Source organism: Dendroctonus ponderosae, unplaced genomic scaffold (assembly GCF_020466585.1).
Source record: "Dendroctonus ponderosae isolate FM_Combo_2020 unplaced genomic scaffold, Dpon_F_20191213v2 Dpon_F_20191213_1, whole genome shotgun sequence".
NCBI classification, from domain to species: Eukaryota; Metazoa; Arthropoda; class Insecta; order Coleoptera; family Curculionidae; genus Dendroctonus; species Dendroctonus ponderosae.
In genome coordinates this window covers 54,789,132-54,803,044 of record NW_026017110.1, presented here as the reverse complement: position 1 = coordinate 54,803,044, position 13,913 = coordinate 54,789,132, and the positions used below count along the sequence as shown (strand labels likewise).

At 33.1% G+C, this 13,913-nt stretch overlaps 1 protein-coding gene across 1 annotated transcript in view; it reads left to right on the top strand.

The window, feature by feature from the left end:
* The window catches only part of LOC109538032 (Kv channel-interacting protein 4), a 69,123-nt gene that overhangs the window by 25,141 nt on the left and 30,069 nt on the right, over positions 1 to 13,913 (top strand). The window contains exons 2-4 of the mRNA XM_019905073.2: positions 9,188 to 9,312; positions 9,757 to 9,826; positions 11,234 to 11,304. Coding sequence (XP_019760632.1) covers positions 9,188 to 9,312; positions 9,757 to 9,826; positions 11,234 to 11,304 — 266 coding nt within the window. The remainder of the gene's footprint in view (positions 1 to 9,187; positions 9,313 to 9,756; positions 9,827 to 11,233; positions 11,305 to 13,913) is intronic.

The following is a 13,913-nucleotide window of genomic DNA, read 5'->3' as shown; positions in this document are numbered from 1 at the left end:
ACCCGCTGACTAATGCAGAGGCGAACTCTAAGGAAGTTATCAAAACAGTTCATCTCACTCAAGTTTATCAAAACAACTCATCAGTGAAGATATGTACGAATCATAGTGCATACTGCACATCTTTAGCCTATGAAATTTGTAAATTCTCAAACATCCAGAGTGAATCTCTTCATGAGATAATGACGTAGCTATTTAGATTAGATTCACTCTGAAAAATAAACCGGGATTTAACTGGTTCAGAATTGTTAAACAGCTCACAGTGGCATATAATGATTGTTAAAAACAATTTTCCTTCAAAGTCTGTTTAATGAAATATTTGCTGGGAATAATTCAAAGCTTTCAAATCGTCAGTTTAATTAAATTGAAATAAAACACATTTTTGCCAAACAGCAATATTTAGCACCCCGGGATTCTTAATATGAGCTGACCAAACTAACCCCAACTTTTTGTTGTTGCCATAAAATAGTTGATCTGATTTCAAGATTTCGTAATTAAAGTTTTTAATTTCCGATTGTTATCAAGGACTTTTCTTTAAAAATCTTGTTTTAAGAAAGCTCAAGTATATCAAGTCAGCTGCCGCTAAGTTAATTTAATTAAATGGCAATTTCTTCCAATCCATCTCCCGGAAAGTTGTATTTAGCCAAGTCTTTACTACTAATGTAGTATGGATTGGGGATCGACCAAGTTGAAATATGAGATTGTTGTGTGCACTGAGGGACAAATTTTCAATTTAGTCTAAAAATGTATTTCGAGACAAAAACAATAACACGTTTTATGTTTAAATTTAGTTATTAGAATATGAGCTAGATAGTTAGCAGCATTACAACAGTAAAGAGACGCATTTTCTGAATATTTTTTAATTTTTTCTGGTACAATCATGGACACAGATAAAATATTTTTTTCTGATAATGTTAAAGCCTCGAAAGAACTCTATTTTTAACTCAAAATCCCACTTAGATAAATGTATTATTAGCAAAGACAAATCGTAGATCTCACGATCTTTTGAATTATAATTCAACAAATCTTTAAGTTTAAGAAATTTCCATAAGTAAATCAACAATCTTACTAAAAACCAATTCCTCTCTAGAAATATAAACTCTCTATATTATTTATCTTTAAGTCTGCTAATGATTTTAAACTCTTAATTCCTAAAAGACGGCTTAAGCTTAAAATAACGCGCTATTAAGATCACTGCAATGCAATTGCACCAAACTGCAGTGCGAAAAGGTACATAGATCAAAAGTATTTATTTGTTCATAATATCGATTGCTACACCCCTCCAAATTCATTTTTATCCCATCTTATATTTTAATAAAAATCTATCATTTTTTTCTTTAAACATTGCAACTTGCAACAAACACAGCAAGTTTGTGCAATCGACGCAATCACACTTTGGTGTTCAAATGGTCTACAAACATTTGTGTCAGTTCAAAAATGTGTTAAGACACTGAAATTAAGAAGATAAAATATTACTTTTGCTCACATAACTGGATGAAATCTGTTCATAGTTGTCGAAAATTCAAAACTATGGAAATAGCTAAAACTAGGTGAAGTTTCCCGAGCTGTTCGGAAAAGTTTGTTACGTGATCCCATTAATATCAGAGCTTTAATATTATTTTCAAGGGGCATGTATGCAGCCAAATGTAGAATTATGTAAATGATGTAAATTTTCCAAAATAGAATACAAGATTATTCGAACAAGGGAAAGAAAACGTTAAAAGTCTGTAAATTAAAAAACTTGACTACGATATTACGTATGCATAAAAGAAATTACATTTAAGTTCAGAGCTTTTCACACGCTGAAGAATATGACGTGTACACACGCTAAACATCACAACTGATAAACCGCATCGAAATGTTCAATCCCTTCTAAACTTTATATGTAATTTAAACTTAACACCATGCAAAAATAGGTAAATTTATTTCGGTGATTTTTCGCATCTGTGTATTTTAGCGTTAGCCCAACGCAAGAAGTTTCACCAAGTCATAAAACTTTCCGAGGAATTAGGTTCCGTCGAACAGGCAGAATTTAAAAGATAAATTATACCCGAACCTGACTTGACTATATTTTAATTACTGGAATTTTCATAAATAAGGGCCTTGTAATTATTAGTATTCCAGGTAAAGGATCGGAAAGTTTGAACTGCGGTCGGCACAACGCCGGTATTTATATTAATTCATAGTTTCGAAAGTATTTAGAAGCAAAAAGGATAATGGGTGTTGGCAAACTTCCCGATCACTCTAAGGATATTTTGCAGCCAGCTGAACATCAATATTACTGATTTAGAATAATTTATTTTCATTGACAATGTTCTGCTACAATGAGACATAGGAAAAGGTATATTTTTCTCCTATTAACAGAAGTTCTGCTACAATGAGACATAGGAAAAGGTATATTTTTCTCCTATTAACAGAATTACGGGACCTTTAAATTATTTGGCTTTTTTTCCCCCATTGATCATTTATTTGGTGAGGTAGATTGCAGCAAAAACGCGCGTATATTTCAGTAGAACGTTTCCAATTAGATATATAAAGAAATATATCATGTCGGCCCTAAAGCCCCAACATTAAAAAGGCACGAAGCGTATTCTTACCGCAATAAATGTATCCTTCTTTTTGCCGTTTTTCAGTAAAGTACATGTGTAGTTAAATAATAATAGAAGCTGTTGTATGCCTATGTGGCGTATGTGTGTTTACACTGACTAAAACATAAATCGTATTATCAACTAATACACATATATTTAATAATAAAATCTTCATACTTCCTTTCATTTAATGAAAAGGGAAAATCGAATATTCCTAGACAGTTTTTTTCATTGCGATACTTTTGCGAACAGAAAATATTACCGCATCTATAAGACAACAGATAAGTTATGAAAAATCCTGTAATTCCACAATTTTTCTAGATCCTGCAATCACAACCTCTAAATTACTATACAATATTAGCCCTCTTTGAATGCTTGCAAAGTTTCAAAAGTTTCAATTAAAATTGCAAGTTTCATAGTCGCTATCAAATCCAGTCTGACACAAGGCAATTTCAATGGAGAGGATACTTTGAAGAGACCGAAATATGATTGAAAAACTCGTCTCTGAAATCTGTTCATTACTTTTTGTGTTTTAATTCTTTTTTCATTTGATAAAGAAAAACGAAAATGAATTTAAGAAAAGCAATTTTCACTTTTAGAAGAGTTATTACATTGCACAGACGAAACTCCTCCATAGACGAAACCGAAGAAGTTCAGAAGTTAATGAAGCTAATTTTGAGCACATGTGAATACGACCATACTGTGATAACCAAAATGTTAATGAAATTGCTTATAAAATGTATTTAGCAATTATGTATTAGTACTATAAATTGAACATAAATTAAAATTCAAATGACGAAAATGATTGGCCTGACTAGTCTCGCAGGGAAGGTTAAGAGATGAAAATCTAGGTTAACAAAAATATAAATCAAAATACAACCTCAAATTCATGCCCAAAAATTAATTTTAAATATTTTAAACGTCGATGGATATTACGGTATTTGGGAATTCGCAAGGGAATTTTTGAAATAATCTTTTTGGAAATAATAATCCTATTCTGATCTTACAGGCTCATAGGATATATCACTATACAGGCTTGCTCTTTTTGCAAAGACTGCATGCTGCGAAGTTTCTATACTAAAAACAGTTTAGCGCAGATAAATACACCGGACTATAAAAAACGAATACCTAACAGGGACACTTGAGAATTTGCCTCTAAACCCTCAAGTCAAACTAAATTGGGGGATGGCTAATACGATGCTAAGAATGCTCGGCAGCTTGGCGTATATTGAATCAACTTGCGGGAATTATGCATTGAGTAACAACTGCTGCAGAATGGCTGCGTTATTGTTATCTGTATGAAGCCGTGTTTCTATGCATTGGAACATAAAGTTGCTTTGCATTCGGTTGAAAGCAAGTCTATTTGCTAATCGTAACTACTTTTTAAAATCTTCTTCAAATACGTTAAATAAAACCGCTTCCATCGTAAAACAACTTTTGGGTCCGTAAGTATTAGTCTCTTGACTAATACTAAAAAACTTTCCTTCCTAAAAAAAACCAGACTAACTTTTACCACAGGTGGATTTGTTTTCGATACTTTCCCTGACTGACATTCATTAAATAATTTCTCCAGTACCAGTTTTTCTACGAAAATAAAACTATCCATCGTATCAATCTCAACCAACTTTTTTTCTACTAGTAATGATATATCAAATCCACATTTTCAATGAAAAAATAATAATCTGCACCAACATTAAATAATTTTACTAGTATTTCTAGGCTTAAGTTCAGAGCGGCTAATTGTAAGCGTCGTCTAAGAATATACAGAGCAGTTATTACAACTTTAGAGAAAAAGGAGAATAATTCTTAGCGAAACTTCCGAATTGCAACCCCGTTCATGTAATAATTTTACCGAACGCCTAATTATACGCACTGGTGGACGGCTGTAGGGTTCATTTCTTCCTACTTTATGTATGAGAACACTAGCAAATATAAACGAAAATTGATGACTTTATAAACTTTGAATAAATCAAAAGAAAAAACTAAATAGCGAAAATCAGCTTCAACTGCTAAAAAAAACCTTGGAATAAATACAGGATCTCACAAAACTCAAGCTGTGCCTTGAAAACTGGTTGATTTTAAAGCAAATTTTACAGTGGATATGGAAACGAAACTTGCTAGCCACTGTGAAGATTTAGGCCCGAATTTATAAACGATGTTTGAGTTCCAGTCGAGCCTCAAGCACGATAATTTTGCTTTATCAACCGACCTCCGATTTGAAACGAACGTCGGACTTGAGAACGATCTCCACCTTTGAGTTCAGATCAATTTGTAAATACGGGCCTTAGATACAAGATGTTTCCTAATAAGGGCCAGAATATTTCGTTCGTTAGCATTTAACTATGCAGGACTTAGTCTAATAAATAACATGTTCAATAGGTAGAAAGCATATGACGAGTTGAGGCTGGCCGCAAGACTTTTGTAGAAAGCATGCAACAAAACTGAAAAAAACTTGCGCCCTAGTAAAAACGCCTGTAGAGAATAATGGTTTTTGTTGGTACAACTTTTCATACATAATGTCCACATGATTGGCTGTATTTTACTAACTGCCATTTTTGTGCCACATTCATAATTTTTCCTTGGAAGAAGTGAAAGAGAGCCATTGATGGCCCCGGTTTCGTTGATATCTGATCGCTTTCTTTGCTATATTAAAAGAACATTATTGACAGATTGGATAAGAGCATTTTTAATGGTTTGTTTAATCTATTATTAACCAACATAGTTGTTTAAGAATGTGGATTAAGTATTTTGGAATACCTACTAACGGCAGTTTTTCCTCCGGTTGGTTGTGTGATTTGTAAGTTATTAGTAAGAACAAATAGTTGGTGTATGGTTGAGTTTTTTTGAAGTATGATGCTTTAAAAACTAAAATAAAATTTGGCAGTTGAATCAACATTGGTTGACTGGTCCATTTTTAAAATAGGTATTATTATTGCGTTCGTCCATGACTTGGAAATTTAGTTAGTTCTGGTGCATTCATGAGTTGTTTTAATATGAGGTAAAATTCGACTTTTTGCAAATGTATCAGTAAAATGCTGCATCAGCCAGAAAGTAAATTAATAATCTGCTCCACTTCAACTCCACTCCAACAGCTTCAGCTCAATTATAAATCATCGTGCAGTTTATACATTTCAACAAACATCGAAATTGAAATATAAAAATTAATCAAATCCGGGGTGTGCCTTTAAATTTCACCTCTATTCTTTCCTTTTATTATAAAATACGTATTTTTAAATCAAATAAAATCTTAAAATCCGCGTTTTGAGTGTTCTTGTTCCGTTCGACAAATAATTTTTCTACCCTATTTATTCGAACCCGCTGCTTCACACTCTATGTAAGAACGGCACAAAGGGCAATTTATCTGTCGAGTGGGTAAATACAATCTTGTCGTTTTTTACCCAGGGAACTATTTTATTGTTCCCTACCTTTATAATACGACTGCAAAAATAGCAGAGTTACACTTGTGACGACATTTTTAATCATTGTAATATTATTTATTGTTATCAAAATGGACTCAAAGCTGATCAATACGGAGTGCTAGAAATTATTTGCCACATAAATCTGTTCGTTACGTAATTGTCTAAATTAATAAAATTTTAGCGATTTGTGGATTTATAAGATTGCAAAATCAGCAATCAAATTGGAAACACTTCAAAACTCAGTGGCAGACAAAAACTCAAAAAAATATTATTTATACAAAAATATTTACTCAGTTTCTGACTGAAAAATCCAAAAATATAGTTCATTTAAAGTGAAATCGACATTCATCAATTAATATCTACCATCGACTTAACACAACATCGTAATAAAACAAATCAACGTTATTTAAAGTGCGATGTTAATTTTAAGCTTTCACATTAGTAAATATCAAATAGGAAACGAGCTCCTAATATATTTAACATAAATCCATTCGCTTTTGACAAAAAGAGACTAATGATGGCCTTTTTTATTGGCATTTGATATTTAAACAAAACAACGGTTTGGAATGATTGATTATACGATGATGGATAGCATAATGAGACCGCTCTTTTTAAAGTTCGCAAGCCGAACCCTAAATGGTCATTATCTTTGATCAGAACGTAATAGCACCCTTATGAATGTAAATTATATTTTTTATTGACACGGACGGCATAAGTTTTAATTACATAAGTAAGATTACCTAGCAGGATTAAACGGAAATTTGTGGCTCGAGAAACTTTTTAAAAGAAAACTTATTTCACGAAGGTGACTCTTTATTAAGGCAAAAATATTTCCTAAATGACTTAGTGAACTAATATTTTGCTTCAATCGGCATTCACGATATTCGAGAACTTTCAAAGCTGGAAGTTTATCTGTAGCTGTAACGAATAAAAGTTTATTGCTGACGCAGATTTGCTACACTAAAATACTTTCAACAACTTTATATAATGTTCACATATTTGTATTTTTAGCTTCTATGTAAAATTTACTCAATTTAACACTACTAATTTGCTTATTTTGTGCTGTTAATTTATAATAAATTTTAGTATATTTAAAAATATTCCAGGTATAGCTCTCCACTAAAATAATGAATGAACATTGACAAGGGGTTCCATTATTTTGAGTGCTTAGTCATGTTAGTAAATTAATCTCTTGTTTAAACTATTGTGCCTTGCAAAATGTAGAATCTTTAAATGCGAAAAATACACAAAGTAGTCACATTGTATGTAAAATTTCGACACTAAAATACCCTCTTCATTATTCAACGTCCAAATTAACAAGGGTTTGTTTAATACTCGTTTACCAGCGAAGTGTGAACTATAAAACTAGCTATAAAACTTTTAACTCCCGAAAGTTCTTTCAATATCACCACAAAACCGCCCAAAGCACTAATTGGACAATTTATAAAGGTTTTTCAGACTATTGTTAGAACCACTTTCCTTATTGGTTGCAATAAGTATTACCACAGCTCCAGTAAAGCTTTCTAGTCTGGATGAACGCCTAAGGACCAAATTTGAAATATAAAGTTTCTGCTGACGCAATGAAAATGCAACTTCTACTATGCTCATAAACTAGTAAAAATACTCATCAAAAAATTATTTTATATTTGTTACTCTTTACTAACATTAGTCTAACCAATTATTCCCAGTTCTTTGATCACTGTTTTGTCTCATACTACTCGCGTAAAGCCTTCGTAAATAGCTCCTTAAGTAAAATTGAGATCTATATTTTTTCTACAGTTTTGTAGACAAAGTTAATTAATATAATTCTATTAATCTGCTTCAAATCAAAATGCCTGCAAGTGGTCTTAAAAGACTTACGAACAGACGCAATAAAAATCAAGACGGAAGTCAAAGCACACTAAATAACGTTAAAATGAAAGCCGTCCAAACCAAACGGAAAACTTTGCCCCCTTCATCAAATTTTCATGGGCGTTTTCTTTCTGGCGCAAGTTGACAAAGTTACATTGAAAAAATATTACGGGCCTTAGCATTTCAATTTAATATTTTTAGGCACTTTTTAAAAAATCCTTTAAAATCACATACCTCAAACAATTTTATATTGTTTATAACTAATAAATATGTTTTAATATATTATAATAACAATAACAAAATTATCCAAAACTTTTAATTTTGCGTGAAAGACAGAACAACGCATGAAAATTATTTCCTAATAAGTAAATATGTCAACTATAAGCTATTTGCTCTATAAATTGATATAAAGATTTTAAAACTTGATGTTTAACTAGTTCCAATTTCTTCTTCATGGTATTTAAAAAAATTAATTTCTCTTGAGATCCATTAATATTTTTAAATTAATTCAACGAGTTCTCAGGAAGGGTTTCACTAAACACTTCGCTTTGTAATTGGCTAGTTTCAAAGTGGCATTCGAAGGTAATAAGTAAAGTATTCATAGTCAGTGTTGAAAATAAAATAAAACTGTTACAAAATATGGTATGAGCGTACTAAAACGACGTTCGCAAACACTCTGTTGCTATTGTTTTTACATTTTGAAAATAATGACCAAGAAGAGGCTTCTCTGCAAAAGATATACAACTTTTTAATTGAAATTCCAGCTCCAAATGTTCTGAACATTTTTATAAATTAACTTTTCATTGTCATCTGTTAACGAATGCTTACAAAAGTAGCATAGTTCAAAGTGTAGTAGTGTAGTTCAAAAATTGCCCTTAATTCTGCATAAGTCATTCCATGCGCTTTAGACAGTGAGCAACGAAAGTTACTCTGCTGATAGTTGTGAAGTAATGAAAAAGATTTATGTTTAAACTGACGACAAATACGGGCTGTTGAGCATGGTTTATTCGAAGATTATTTGTCACAGCAAACACATCTTGTTGAAAGCAACGACGAGCTCGTTTGCTCAAATCGATATCATGTCGCCGAGATTAATATCTTTACCACATAAACTTTACAAGGATTTATTTTAGATTGTTGGTAAATCGAAAAAGTGCTTATACTCCGTGAAATCGGATATTAAACATCGTCAGTTTCAACTAGCCATTTCCATTAATTACACAGTTAGAGATGAATTATCAGAAGTCCCTAGCGACTCACTGGTAATGGAGCGTTCGTTTCAAATTGTTTTTAAATTATAATTGATATCGAAATAAATGACTTTTGTTGCAGATGACGAGGCTGATGAATTCACGATTCATATAGCACGCTATAGGCCACAAGAGATACACAAATTAGCCTCAAAGACCAAATTCACCAAGAAGGAAATTCAGTTGATTTACCGAGGATTTAAACAGGTATTGTTTTCCTAATCCCCAGTCTCATGGGATACTTTTTAAATGAAGGCCGCCATATTCTCAATGTAGAACCCTCAAATTTATTATATGCAGCTTTTCAACCTAGTCTGGGTAATATTGTTCTTTGTTTTAAGTGAAATGAGAGCAAATTTGAATATTCATACTTGGGCAGAAGGATTTTTACTCGCTTAGATAAACTTGAAACATTATGTTGAAGTACGGAAACTTTCTTGGAATATTCAGCTTAATTTATAGGCTTCCTTGCAGATAGTAATTGTTAGACTCCGATATTATGCTTTTACAAATGGTTCATTTAGTCGCATTTCAAATCTTGGAATTAGCACAAAGATCATACTAAGCGACTAACTATTGTGTACAGAATTTTCGAATTTTGTAAATTAAAATTGCGACAGATGTCGAAAATATTTTCTTCTGCTTTTCCAGGAGTGTCCAACAGGCATGGTAGATGAAGAATCATTTATCCACATATTCTCCCAGTTCTTTCCACTAGGAGGTAAGCACTAATTTAAAATAATCAAACTTCAGCTCGCCATAAAACTCCCGTTTCTTTCCACAGCCTTAGCTACCTATTTCCTTTTCAATGTACCTACCAAGAAATATATGTCTATAAGCGTTCTTTCCTTTTATATTTTTTATGATTTATGGCATGTTCTTATGGTGTCAATTTTCACCTGATCGTGAAAAATAAGGCCGTAAAAAGTGAAAACAGCGACTGAAATGTGTTAGAAAACCTGAGAAGCGAATACATAAAGTGACTGACATTTTCTTTCCAACTGGAGGGCAATAAAATTATGAATGCGAAATTTTAGATCGTAATTTTCGATTAATTTAATGAGAAAAATTTGACTACCTCTCGATATCATGGGCAGACTTTAGTTAAAAAGCTTTTAGGTTTTCTTTACCGAAATTATTGATTGCTAAGCTATCGCCATTACACCATTTGATTGGCCAAGATTCAAGTGATTGTCCTAATTCAGTTTTTAATTATTCAATAATTAGTTGAATTAATTCCAAAAAAATAAATTTAGTTGCTGTTGCACATTAGATCATCACTAAATGGTTTTGTAATGCAGAGAAAATGCTCATATCAATCTGGCTCTATCGTTAAAAACAACACAACTTCAGAAAATTTAAAAAAATGACGACAGGAATTCTTCATAGAATCTGCCATAAGAACCAATGCTTGCGAAAATAAAAATTGACAAAACAGAACACATAATAAGGCACCAAAGAAAAATGTACGAGGCGTTTCAATACTCCTACAGTCAGTAGAAATACAGAAGGCATCAATATTTTACAGAAATCCTGGAGTGGAAATGACACAAAAGAACAATATGTGAAAGAACCATTAACATAATGAGAACCAGCTGTGGAACCGAGAACGCGAAATATTTGTTAACTGGGTGGGCTAAATCTTCCCTTCAAAGATACATCAATTTTCCAACGATTGCCAATGTTCCTACTCAACCCCAGCACGAAAACGAAGTTACCCCTTATTTTTTAATTAGTGAAATCGAACAGTGACTCATTTAAACTCTGTTTTCCTCATTATTTAAAGTTTAAAAACATTTTAAATTGCAAAGGTACCGACTCTGCCTTTTGAGCTAGTAAAAGCTGTTAGCTTGACACTTTATTTTAAAGTTACATTTGACAAAAACAAGCCATCAAAAGAAGTTTGGCTAAAGATTTACAACTAAAACACTATTTAGAATTCAAAAATTCTAAGTGGCACGTTTAGTCATGTTATATTAGGAAGATTCATTATTTCTCTTGAAAAAGACATATTGTGACGTGATATTTCAGGAGAAAAATTACAAGGAGACTAACAAAACAAAGGATTTTAATTTGCACATTCCGTCTGTTGTTCGTATTCATATTAATGACCTTCTTCTAATTTCAGATGCTACGAATTATGCCCATTATGTTTTCAACACTGTGAAACAGAAGCAAACGGGCAAAATAAGTTTTGAGGTGAGCTCCAACAATGTACAATGCTTCTCTGGCTTTAGAAGTAGGATTAAACATGTTCGAAATGAGCTAGCAAACTATTCATTAATCAATTAATTAATGTAAGGATTAGTTGAAAACTATTAAATATAAATATATATTGCTTAGAGCTATTACGAGGTCAGTTAGTGAATTGGAGCTCGAAACAACTACAATTGATTAGCACAAATGATAAAATCCTATAGGTTTTAAAAATTGCTGATTGATGTTGAAAATTATTTGCCCCACAATATTTCTAAGATTTCAGCAAATTATAGATTATGCAAGCGTGCGCTTTTTGAGCGAGCAATTGATAAAAATTGATGAATTTGATGATCTATATACGCTTTTTGAAACTACCATAAAGTTTGCAGAAATAGTTTCTTCCTCTCTAACTCGCCTGCTGATATACCGTACAAATCTTAATCAGTTCCAATGGATTGAAATCCAGCCATCATTTGGATTTCTAAAAAAACAGCTTTTCTTGATCGGTCAGCTTTTGCGGTAGAATAAGCTTTTATCGAACTACTCGAGTATATTATAGAATGATGAGAATAAGTGCTGGGAGGAAAAAGGCCGATTTACGTCAAAAAAAATATAAATGTGCTTTTAAATTGTTTCGTAGAGTTTCCTCTGCAGGTCAACCAAATTGTATCCTTCGATAACTAGTAACTAACCAGTTGTTCATCGTGTTTTATTTGAGAGAAAATTGTCGAGCTGTGGATATTTAAATATTAAGTAATCCTGTCTAGAATCTGTGATTCGCGTTTCCCCGAAATACTCAAATGCCCAATTTTCCTTCCTCGCTAGATGGTTTACGGGATTACGGGAAATGAACTGCTATGTTCCCGCACAGAAAAGTGCAAATATTTGACAAGTCCATAGTAGAAAGAATTTCTTGTGGCAATTTATTGCTATCCTGACGATTTCTCCTTAAGAAAATGCTTGTCCGTATATCCTGCATTTGCAAAACGGGGTGGCAATATAAACTTATAGGAAACTTAAAGAAAAGGAAACTTTTATAGCCTGGTGAGCTTAATCAATGCTTTTTTCGGTAATTCTTTGAGGATCTGTCCTGTGATTAAGTCGAACCCAGGAGCTTTTTTCGGATTGATATTAGTTTTTATTTCTATAATTACTTCACTCAGAGTGACAAACGGGATTTCTCCTCCTTCCTCCTCCTTCCAAGGCAATGTTTCTGCGTTCCTCAAGGTGTTCTGCAAATCTTCTGGCTTTTCGCTCATTGTTTTTAGCCCAGCTCCCGTCTGCATTTTTGATTGGGGGTGCATGCATGATTGGTCTTTTCAGGTTTTTGGTAGTTTTCCCTAGCGAATATTCTGTCCTAGAATCATTAGTAAGTTTCCGTAGGAACTCGCCAATGGTATCGTTCTTTATCTGTTTAATCGCTCGTCTCAGCTGAGATGTCAGATTATTTAGTCTAGTTTTATCCTGCGGGGATCTGAACTGTTGTCATTTTTCCCTTGCTTTTCTTTTTTCCGATAATAATTCCAGAATTTCTTTAGGGTAGTTATTTCCTTCCAGCTTCCTTTTAATTTCTGGTTTGTTTTTCCATGCTGAATGTTAATTCTTGGATATTTTGCCAACAATTTTTATCTTTTCGAAAGAAAGGCTCTTGTCACGTCTTCTATTACAGACTGACAAAGAGTGCTCTTTCTTCACATTAAAGGACGAATTCTTTAAACATCCTGCTCTCCTGATTCAAATCGAAACTTTCGTATGTGAGCAAAATTTCGCCAATAGCGAGCATCTGCATCGACAACGGCAATAACGTAACGCTAAACTCCTGCGTCTCATATTTGCTCGCTACCTCCTTAAACATTCTGCTCTCCTGATACAAATCGAAACTTTCGTGTGCCAGCAAAATCACGCCAATAGAGAACATCTGCATCGGCAAAGACAATAACGTAACGCTAAACTCCTGCTCCTCATATTCGCTTGCTACCTCCTTAAACATTCTGCTCCCCTGATACAAATAGAAACTTTCGTGAGCCAGCAAAATCTCTCCAATAGATAGCATCTGCATCGACAAAGACAATAAAGTAACGTTAAAACTCCTGCTCCTTATATTTCCTCGCTACCTCCTTAAACATTCTGCTCTCCTGATACAAATAGAAACTTTTGTGTGCCAGCAAAATCTCACCAATAGATAGCATCTGCATCGACAAAAACAATAACGTAACGCTAAAACTCCTGCTCCTTATATTTCCTCGCTACCTCCTTAAACATTCTGCTCTCCTAATACAAATAGAAACTTTTGTGTGCCAGCAAAATCTCGCCAATAGAGAGCATCTGCATCGACAAAGACAATAACGTAACGCTAAACTCCTGCTCCTCATATTTGCTCGCTACCTCCTTAAACATTCTGCTCTCCTGATACAAATAGAAACTTTCGTGTGCCAGCAAAATCTCGCCAATAGAGAGCATCTGCATCGACAAAGACAATAACGTAACGCTAAACTCCTGCTCGTCATATTTGCTCGCTACCTCCTTAAGGCAATTTCGAATTAGAACAGAAATTGATATAGAAAAGTTCTTTGAACATATTTATTTCAGCCAAGTTTTACAATACTTCT